This window comes from Etheostoma cragini, chromosome 14, assembly GCF_013103735.1.
Source record: "Etheostoma cragini isolate CJK2018 chromosome 14, CSU_Ecrag_1.0, whole genome shotgun sequence".
Taxonomy (NCBI): Eukaryota; Metazoa; Chordata; class Actinopteri; order Perciformes; family Percidae; genus Etheostoma; species Etheostoma cragini.
In genome coordinates this window covers 12,637,974-12,649,173 of record NC_048420.1, presented here as the reverse complement: position 1 = coordinate 12,649,173, position 11,200 = coordinate 12,637,974, and the positions used below count along the sequence as shown (strand labels likewise).

The window sequence follows — 11,200 nt, the reverse complement described above, 5'->3', positions numbered from 1 at the left end:
CTTACATCACGATGGCGTTAGTAGTTTTGTGTTTATGTGTTCTAGCGGGATTTATTCAGTTTGATAAATCCCACGGTCTAAGCTATCTCAATGACTGGTTGACAGGGGAACTAGAAATCCTGTCTGGTTTTTTTTATTATTATTTCATGAACGAATTGCTCTAGAATATGAATACAGATTGATTACTTATTTTATTCTTATGTTTTAGGTAACCGTTGTTGTATAATCTACATGCCTAAACTTTATTGATGCGCCTTTTGGACAAAATGAAACCCTTCCATGTGAAATGGCTAAACGTCTATGTTAAACGCTGATGCAGTTTAAAATGTTTTTATTACCACGATCTAACAGACACACTCGAGACACCCATCAAACGAGAGAAAACATATCTCAAATATAGACTTATTAATATTTGCAGTAGCACACCGTTTCACACATAGACAGTTAAAGAACGGTTCACACCGTTCTGAGATTGAACGTGTCCCGGGTCCGGCTCGCTCTCTCTCTCCCCCGTGGAGAACTTCCGTTGCGTAATCTTTTTTTTTTTGCATCGTTTCTGTATTTGCTGCGCGTTTGTGTAGTTGGTTGTGTTGTGTGTATTTTCAGCGCGTTTGCTAAATGCCTTTTGTCAAATTAATGATTAATGTTTTCTTAATTTGCTTGTGTTTAGACCAATTGCAAGCGTTTTCTTAAATTGCAGGGAGTTGGCCCCTGTCGGCCACTGTAGTCGCCTTAGGAAACCTAAACGGGGTCCTCTTTGTACAATGCCTGTTAGTTGATGGGTGTCCGTACATGCCCCCTGTCGGCCAGGACCGACACATGACTCAAATAAAATGGCACACAGTCTACTGCAGAAAGGATTGCACATATTTGTACATTTTGTGTTTTATTTGCTTCTAAGAAGAATTTGCTTCATATACAAAACAAACAGCTTTGGAAACTGGGGCACCCAAGCTATGTGAGGCATGTGCACAGCATTCAGTAGACTCAAGGATAAATCTATGAAGCAGTATGATACAGTAAACAACACAATAGACTCCTTTACTCATTATTTCAGTACAGTGGATGTCTGATCAACTATGAAGATATTGATGTACAGAGATACCTCAGTAATTTGTCTGAATGGCCATTTCACAAGCCATGTTGACATGGATACTAAGCTTAAGCACTTACAGGTAGAATTCCCATCATATTTACATGCAAATTTAAATATGTACACTGAGGCATGACTTGCGTCCCCTCTCACAAAGAGGCTTTATGTGAATGGTAATTACACATTTTAAATTGCTTTCAGGGACATGGAATAGTACTCAGCTTCAGAATATGACATACCGTATTGAAGATTTCACAAGTGTACCATTCTCTTCACAGGCCATTATCACACTGCATAAAAACAATGATCTATAGCCAAAAGTTAGACAGATGCATTTACAGATATAGTAAAAGAAAGTTATGAAGGAATTCCAAAACACTGAAAATGATTATGAATAATCACAATAAGTGGATATTCTCTTAAGTCACTATAAATACAAAAATATCACACCAGCATCACCAATGCCACTTTAAAGCTGTAAAACTCAAATGGGCAGGGGGCCTGTGTCTGATGATTATGAATCATAATTTTCAATGATGAGATACAGCAAAAAGGGATGAGCTCACAGACAGAAAAATAAGGAATTTTCTGTTAATAAAGTCCAAGTGGATAAATAATCTTTTAAATACAGAATGAGAACCACAGACACTTTCCAAAATTAACAAAAAAAAAAGGGTATGGCAATGTGACTGATAAAATATCTAAGAGACACTTTGAGATGTTTTAGTGGCAGGAGAGTCAGGAGGTGAAACTTGAGTCAGTTTGAAGAGTTGTAGAGTCCTCCTGGAAGATTGTTCAGACGCGAACGCAGCTCTTTCCGGACCTGGGTCACCCTCGCCAGTTTGCGTTTGTATTCCTGGAAATAAAAACACAGCAGAGAAGTTCCATCAGAGGTCAACTATCTTTTACTTTTAATAAGTGACCCTGTGTATTTTTCAATGTCTCAACAGCAATTTTGGGAACACAATTTGTGGCAAGTAGACAGGTAAGGCACAGTAAGCTTTGGAGTAATAAAAAAAAAAGAAGGCTGAATTAAGGATATCAAGACTGCATAAAAGTGGAAGTAAAATTATTTCATGAATATGATAACTTTGCATTACATTATGCATTACAGAATGGGATGTTAGTTAAATGTCTAACTGAAGTTAAATAACAAAAGTTTGGATTTATGGCAAAATACTTCCATTAAACATGTTATGTTTTCCCTTAAAATTTAGTCTAATTTGAAAAGCACCACCACATATATGAAAAAGGTCGTTCGAGCATATTAAATACAAATTTTTGCCTGTTGAGCTGTCAAACAAATTAACTCTTCCAAACAACTATATGTATGAGATTTGTAGGAAAAACAATGTATCACTACTTTTGCCACCACTTTATGACCAACTTGCTACATGATTTACTTTAACTTCCATCCACAATAACATGGAAGATTAAAATATATATATTATGATATTAAGGTAACTTTCTGTAGTGAAGACAACCAACAAAACTGCAGAGTAGTTATATTATGTCCTTTAGACTAAAGATCATTCGACAGAAATAATGGCTTGGACACATCTGAAGGTCAGTCAGTAAAGGAACAAGCAATCATGTATTTGTACCATTTTTAAAATCAAAGACACAGTAACAGTTAGTGTCACTTAAAGATTTCATCTCTGCTGCATGAATGAGCTTATTGGAAATGTTTGCCAAACAGCTGATGTACGTAGGTGTGCGGTGCAAGAAGAACTCATTTCAAGTTCAGTATGACTCACCACTGAAAAATACTTTTGCTAATATCACATTGCTACAACTACTAACAACGAAATAATCCTACTCTGTATCAAGATTCCTAAAACCTTTTGTCTCTTCTTAGTTTGGGTTTGACGTGTAATCACGGGATGAGATTTCCTCTATTTTAGCATATTTGCAATTTGTATTGAATTGAGCTCAATTTAACCATGAATTTCTCTAGCTTGCATTCACTGTGTCAATACTATAACAACAAATATACTGTTATAATAGACCGCCTTTGACATTGAAATTGTGTAGAATGCATGTACCACCAGGAGTGGCAACAGTAAAATAAAAGCACTCACAAAATCAGTTGTTTTTTTATTTTCATGGTTTTTTTTTTATTACAGATGACTTGACTGAGTGGAGATACAAATATGAAATTCTTTATCCTCCTGATATCCTGTGGATAAAGGCTGCAGTTATTGTCAACACAGAACAAGAAAATCCGTTGTTAAGTTTTTTATTATTGTAAAGTATTTTGGTCGATACTTACCTTGTGGGAAGTAAGTATACATTGAGTTGAGATTAAACTGAGTTAAATGACAAAATCTAAAAGAACAAGCCTTTCCCAGGGAGAAGGGAAAATCGAAAATGGGTTTTCAAGTGTATCTAATCAGGACTCTTTCCTGTTTGTATTGCCAGCAGCAAGCCTGATAATCAAATTTTAATTTACAGTCTGATTCAGCACTCTGCAGAAGTATGCAACATGCTGAAATACATGAAAAGAAATGTTAATTCAGAAGAAGTCTGAGCACATAGCAACAGAAGACAGCTGAACACCAAGAATCAATAATGGTGACAAAGGTGAGGTAGACAAGACATACAGTAATTGGAAGAAGAAAAAAAAGATTTACGCACTTCTAGTTTCTGCTCGTTCTGGTTTAGCCCATCCTTCTGGCTTTGCAGGAAGACCTTAAGTGTGCGCGTGAGCTGCCTCCTATCATCGATCTCAGCCGCCAAGCGGCCACTGTAGTCTGCTAGCAACATGCAGGCCTCCTCCACAAGCCGGGAAAGTCGCTCTCCTGATTCCTTATCTGAAGCATAGAAGAGAGCACAAAGAGCAGAGCCCAATGTTGAAACATTACCAGTCTTGACTGTACAACTGGAGGGCATTCAGTTATCCATCAATACTAATGTAATGTAAACAGCTACTGTATAATCACTGACAAATCAAACATTGTTTCCTACAGAGAATTTTTTTTACCCTTTGTAGTTTCAGTGTACGGCTCAAGGGCACTTCAGTTTGTTTGAAATGTTTATTTGTTACGAATGAAGGGAAGGGTCCCTTGCTTCCTAGCCTTTTAATGTATAGTGTGTAAAGCGGTAAATGACTTAAAAGTGTTGTCTCAAGAAGATTCAGTTTTCTATACAAAGATCGTAATAACTTTTTTAAGGCTCTGTGAAACATCCTCAAATATATAAAAAAATACATCCACTTTATGTACTCAGGCGTCCACTATAATGTTTGTATATGTTTATATGCGTGCGTGGATTCCTCTGTCACCCGTTTTTTTCAAAAGTTTATGTATGCATTTGTTTTGTTTGATTGTTCGTCCTGCAGGGTCGAGTTGAGTGATAGTTGGGGAACGAATAAGGTCTTGTACACAAGGGGGATTAAAACAATGTATACTATAATACTGCTCCAGTATATTATATTCACTTTTTAAATATTAGGGCACATTGGATGGGCGGGCATTTCTTGCTACATAGATGTAAACCCTGGGCTTCTATATTGAATTGCAGCTTTCTATTCATTATTTTATTAAATAATAAGTGCATGTGTTAATGAGCTTTTGGACGGACTTGTGTGTATGTGTGTGTGTACACACATACAGTATATAATAGTGTTCTGTGTCCTACTTCCTACCTGTGATCCTGTTAAGCAGCGACATGTCTTGCACTTCAGCAGGAAGGGAGGAGATGCGCTGACGCAGCACTGAGTCGCCAGAGGCTGCGTTTTCTAGTTCCTGCAGGGCTCGAATTAACTCTGCTGTCTGAGGTGGAGTGAGGATGATAAGCAGGGAAGGGAAGTGAGAGATGCAAAGGTAGGAGAGAAGTTAAAGAAGAATGTATGATCAAAGTAGGAGTTAACATTAGTATGTTTCAAATAACAACAATTTTAATGAGGCAGGAGAGAAAGTTAAGCATTAGATACAAATACATCCAGAAGAAGCTGTACCAACTGTAAAAAGTATCACTATAACTACCTCTATGTGGTTTAGAGTATTATCATTTCACACTCTGTTTATGTCTACACTGTTCTAGGGGTGACAACTTCTGGTCAAAATGATCTTGTCCAAACAAATTCTTATTTATCAGACAAATCGCTGGTGTAACCTTTTTTGTAAGTGTCCACCAACTTATTTTTTCCAGCTGAAAACGCCTGGCACCCAGTTGGGAGAGCTTAAGAGTGCTTTGAAGGAGCAGAATTTTTTTCAGCTGAGACGCTTTGGTTGCGTCTGGTTGCTATGATACAGAATATGGGCGGAAGTAAAAATGTCTACCCAAGGTAGAGTGTTAGCTCTAGATGATCTTGAAGCACATAGGGGGAGATGATGGACCTCCCAGTCTATGTGGCCAGCAGTATTAATTTCTCCTCAGTCATTGTTGTTGTTGTTCAGCACGTGTCCATGTGATGGTTGGTCTTTATGGCATTTGTCTCACACTTCCACCACTGTGATTGGAAGACGAGTAAAAAGAGACGGTGTGACCTTGTTATACCCAAAGTGGAACATTTTCAAACTCTCGGCCAAAAAATGCCTAACGTGTCGCTCAGCGCTACGTCACGCTGTTGGCGTTTGCCATTCCAATTCACGAGCGGGGATGAATCTGTCATCCCGGACACGGCTGTTGCCATTGACAGGCGGACCGTGTTCCACGCTAACAGATTGCAGGAATCCGTGATGCGAAGTGATCCAAGTGAAAGTTAATGGACACTGTTTAGATGTCAAATTTTTTATGTTAGGATGCCGGTGATATTATCTGGTCAGAGAATTTGAGGCTACGACTGCATTTTTTTTTGTATTTGGTACTGAATTATAAGTTGTCATGGAAAGGACTTGGCTAAGGTGAACACTAGCGATGCTAAGCAAACGTCAAGACTAAACTAAGCGATTGGTTATGGCAGATCCAGAGTGGCTCGGGGCGGATCCAATAGTTTTAAACTTCAGAGTACCCGCCAGAATCTCTATACAACTGAAATGTACCAAAGTCTGGTAGGACCAAGCTACTTCTTTGAGGCATTTAGACAGTCTCGTCTGAACTGACTTACTGGAATAGAAGTCTACGCTAAAGCATAAAGTTTGTTAAGGACATAGATGTTAGCATTTAACAAGTTCCGTCTGTCTTCATTTTAATCTTCTCGTTGATATCCTTTAGGGAGAAGAATACTGCTTGTGGTTTTTCATGACTGACATACAAGAAACTGATGCGTTATGCTTTTATTAGTGACACTACCTGATGTGAGTCGCTCATGCGTCACTTTGTGACAAGTAGCCTACAAGGTGCAGTAAAAATTGACCTACTTAACAAAGTTCGTTCACTGCCGACTACACGTTAGCAAATTAAAACAATCACAGATAGCTAAAACATTGTTTAAAGGATTTCCATCTTATGTTATCGTTTGTAATCAGAAACGGTTATTATTTCATGGATTTCACAAATGTCAGTATGACACGTTTTGCCGTAAACGGTTTAAATCTGAACATGTGCAACTCACATCTGCACTCGACTCACATCTGGTAGTGACAGAACGGTACAGCATTCAACCCAAAATGGCAGCTGCCTTATAAACATGCCTTCTTGTGGCCTCATATTATCATGACCTCTTTGCTACAGTCCTACTCTTCTTGGTTAGGCATTCACCTGTGGGGGCTCGGCTGGGGAGCTTTGGGAAGCAAAGTCCTCATCATCTGGTCGGATCTCCTCATACGACCTCTTCTTAGCCTTCTTTTCTCCATCTAGAATTTACAAAAAAAGAAAGAAAACATCACAAATTGAAGTCAAATTGCATCTTGTCCTACACTTTATTAATAAGACCTGTCATTTTAAAATGCAAAACCATTCAAGGAATCCTTACAAGACCACACGGTTTAAACCCGTAGAATGGCAAAGTAAGCTGTCACATTAGCATATTGTTGTAAGTAGTGTTAGTGTTGTGTGAACTTGCATAGAACTTGTGAGAGCTGATCCAGGAGGTTGTTCTCGTACACAGCTCTCTCCTGCCAGATAGACAAAACCCGACCCAACTGTTTTTTACAGCCTTCCTCGCCATCTCTGGACAGCAAAACATAAGACAGAACATATATTTTAAACTCCTTTATGAAATGCAGCTGATGTTAGGGCTGAATGACACACAAAAAAATGTGATAGGTTCTTTGAAAGAATTTATTTCAATGTGAATACCGGTATATGTCATTTGAATACCATCAGGTAGTCCAAGTAATTTAGTGCAATTCTCTAGTGTATCCAAAACCACTCTAGCAGAAAACTGACTAAAATGTCTTACATTTTTATTCAAAGTTGTGTATCACTATATAAATAGTATTACTGGGTGCCAGCCTTTGGTCACTGGGTGTGTCACCCATCCAAAGCATGCAGTGTGTGGGGGCTGGACTCTAAAAACAGCGACCAGATTGCAAGCACACATCCAAGAAAATGATGGATAGAGCACTGTAGGAAAAGTTAATGTGTGAAGAAAAGAAAAGGGGGGGTTGCAGTTGTTTGCAAACTGTAACTGACGAATCCTAGCCTCATCCCTTTAAGCAACAGACTAACAAACAAACATGACCTCAACAATGCATTTTTCTGAGCCATTTACAGAAATGTAGACCATATAGACTCACTTATGATTTTTTTATATAAAATCTGACCTGTATACATGTTTGAATGCATCAACGATGACCGGTGCAAAATCCTGAGTGAATTCTGGTCCTTTCTTCTTGCTGTTTTGAATGACGTCATTGGCCAAGTAAAGGAAGGTCAGCTTGCGTGATACCTGAGCTGCATGCATTCAAATTTACACATACACATATAACAGTGAGTTATTTGATTATGATTTACCTTCCTAAAATTAAAGCTGAGCAACACATTAGTAGGTAAATTAACCTGCTAACACACCATCTATCTATATATATGTGAAATGATCAGAAGAACAAAATTTAAATAAAATGCCATGTTTTTCCCACCTCACAGCTATCAGCCATAAGCAATAACAAAATCTGTCACATAACAGCCAATTAGTCACACAGTTCATTATTTACTATAACTGCATATAAGCCCCAAGGGTTAGGGCGTTTAAGACTTTAATATGTCATTTATCCTTTTTCTCTTTCTCTCTCATCACACAACTTGTTTTGTATGTCTATTCTATTTGGGATTTATTCACCAGCATGTACTTTATGGCACAGTTACATCATCATGGTGCCTTTCTCTTTGTTGTTTTTGGAGAAGTAACAGTCAACACTGAGCTGAGCATAAAGCTCCAGAGAAGTGTGCCATCTCTGTCCCCATTGCTATTAACACTGTACACTGGTCTCAATCCTCAGACAAAGCTCCTAAAATACATCAACCACTTGAGATATCATTAGGTTGTTGACTAGCACCCTAAGGAAAAGTGGGCCAGTATAAGCTACAACTATAGCAATTCCAGACATCTATACAGCATGCATTAGCGACAACTAATTCGACAAAATATTCTAATGGAAATAACACTTTTTAACATGTCATCACTGGGTGCTAGATAAAACTTTTAGACACCACACTACTGCACTATGGGCAACCTGCATAATTGGTTTATTTACGTTTAGCATACATTTTAGCATATTATTTAAGCAGTTGCACATTTTTGTTTTTCCCATCCTGTAACATATTCAAATATTTGTTTTTAATTTTATTCATATTATTTCATGTATATATGTATATTTTTCCTAGTATTTCATTTATATTTATATTCTGTGCTTTGTGACTGATTATGCTGCTGTAACACTGATATTCCCCATTTTTCTTGTGATCAATAAACATCTATCTATCTATCTATCTATCTATCTATCTATCCATCCATCTAATAAACTCAATTATGCATTTTTGCTGTAACTACCTTTACCCCAGTGTTTCCTCTATGTTGATATGTTTCTGCCTCCATGGTATTGGGGAGACGCACAACAGGGTTTCCGCTATGTACACAGCACACCTTCAGCTGTTTATGAAACACTGGACAATAACTTAAAAGATTTTTTTCTTTAGTCTGCGGGAAAATAAACTCAGTACTTAATTCAAAGTGGTTTATGACATATTTTGCCTTCCACAAATATTGCGCACCCCTGCGATTTGGATATTGCACTCGTCCATTTTTTGATTTTGATAGAATCACCATTACTTGTGCAGCCATAATTCAGTATTGTTTTTTTTTGTCATGAAAGACTGTTTCAAAAAGTTTAACATGTATTGTTTTTATAAAATCTATTATGGTGACATAGAATCAAACATTAAATGTCTTGAATTTCAAAAGAAAGTGATTAAGAAACCACTTTAAGCCTACATTTTCTTATATCCCAGTAAAAATGAAGACCCTTCCCAGCAGCTACAGACAGCAGTAGCTAAAATATCTCCCTAGCATAAAGCATTGGCCAACTGAATATGAGGTTAAGCCATTGATTGTGATCCACCAGTCTTCATTAACAGAATGATTGTGAACATCTCAGCAATCAATCAGGTGAAAAATGTCGACGTCAGGTGTACTTAAACCTAATAATAATGCAATAACTGATTTATTCATTTATTTACTGGGCCACACAGGAGCGGCAGAAACAAGTTGTGAACTCAACATTGACATTTAACCAGCTTTTAGGTTGATACAGAACAGTTACTTGTTTACACATCCAGTAGTTTGAGCAACACTGTTCAATGGAAGTTGTCCACCTGGCGAATTTACGTCCAATAATCACTCTTATGGTTTGTCTACTGTTCGGTGCTAAGCATGTGAGCTGTGACACTTAGGTATTTCTCATTATATACTTGTTTTTTTACACTGTCATTAGATTTTGTTACTATAAAAATATCAGTTATAACCGCTTTAAAGCTGCATTTAACACAAAATTATGTTATCACCTTTTAAAGATGTTATATGTAAACTAACAATACATTAGATATGTTAGCAATCTTAGTGTTGTGATTAATATGTCCACCTGAATGCTCTGTTTTAGTCTCGACAGTCTTCTGAGGGAACTATCTGGCTCTATAGTTGCTAAATGCTCCACTGTTTTCGTAATGCGCATTAATAGCTGCCATGAGTTGGTCAATTTGCACTAAAAGGTTAATACACAGTATGACGGCCTTGTATCACTGCTAAAATAATAAGAGACTGCTATGAACTTGTTTACCAGTGGTAGCATTAATTTCACAAAATTTAGAAAGCCTGAGCATCATTTACAGAGTAACTTAACGTTAACTTTATTTGTCGAACATGGCGAACACGTGGTTTAAGGCTAACAAACATTACTGTGGAGTCAAACCCTTTTAAACTGCTAGCTAGAATAGTTCAACATTTACAATAACGCTTTAGCCAGTTAGCTAGCGCCTGTACATTAGCCAAAGCCTAAACTAACTTGTCTTGGAAAAGCATGCAATCGGTCTTCGTTATGGGTTACTAGCTAGCTAGCTAGCTCTTGTATACCTTACCTTTTTTCAGTTCGCTGATCCAAACACTGACAATTGTCCTCGAGTGTTTTCTATGATGAATGAGCCACAACGACAACGTTTGCACACTTTGTTGTGAGTTGCTGAGCTCGGATAGTTTCTTTTCTAAAGCAGCCTCAGAGAAAGCTGACATCTTGACGATATTAGAGGGATAACGTCAACTAGACACTGGGAGAGGCAGTTTTAAGGTTTCTCCCAGATGCGTTATCTACAGCAAGTTAGCCAGTCACAACACTCATTTTAGCCATTCCAATTAAATGGCATACGCTCCCTTTCATGTAAACACTTGCTAATGCTAACTAGCTAACGCAGTCCTCTCAGCAATGCAAGGGGGTGGCTCCTTGCTGCCTGGCTTGGGGGCAAACCACAGAAGCCTGCAAAAGCTGCTTACTTCTTCTTTGTGTTTTAACGGCAGCTTGCATTCCTTAATGTTGCACTGCTGCCATCGTCTGGAGTTTGTTAACTCCTACAGTACGTGAAAATTTTCCTCATCCGTCCCACTCATTACGAAGCTGACCGAGCATGTTCTGCCTTCCACTTCCATCACACAGTATGTTCTTTACTCCTGCTCATGTTTTCCCAACTAGTTTAATTTCTGCCATAATATCCGTTCTCTCCGATACATATTCAACA

General features: G+C 37.9%; 1 protein-coding gene across 1 annotated transcript; it reads right to left on the bottom strand.

Moving 5' to 3' along the window:
* Positions 1 to 867: 867 nt before the first annotated feature.
* LOC117957045 (regulation of nuclear pre-mRNA domain-containing protein 1A-like) lies at positions 868 to 10,941 on the bottom strand. Its single transcript, XM_034892571.1, has 7 exons — positions 10,550 to 10,941; positions 7,744 to 7,873; positions 7,041 to 7,147; positions 6,737 to 6,831; positions 4,740 to 4,866; positions 3,731 to 3,906; positions 868 to 1,949 (listed from the first exon to the last, which is right to left on the bottom strand). Exons 1-7 carry the CDS (start codon positions 10,698 to 10,700, stop codon positions 1,851 to 1,853), a joined length of 885 nt encoding a protein of 294 aa, XP_034748462.1. The 5' UTR covers positions 10,701 to 10,941; the 3' UTR covers positions 868 to 1,850.
* Positions 10,942 to 11,200: the final 259 nt, after the last annotated feature.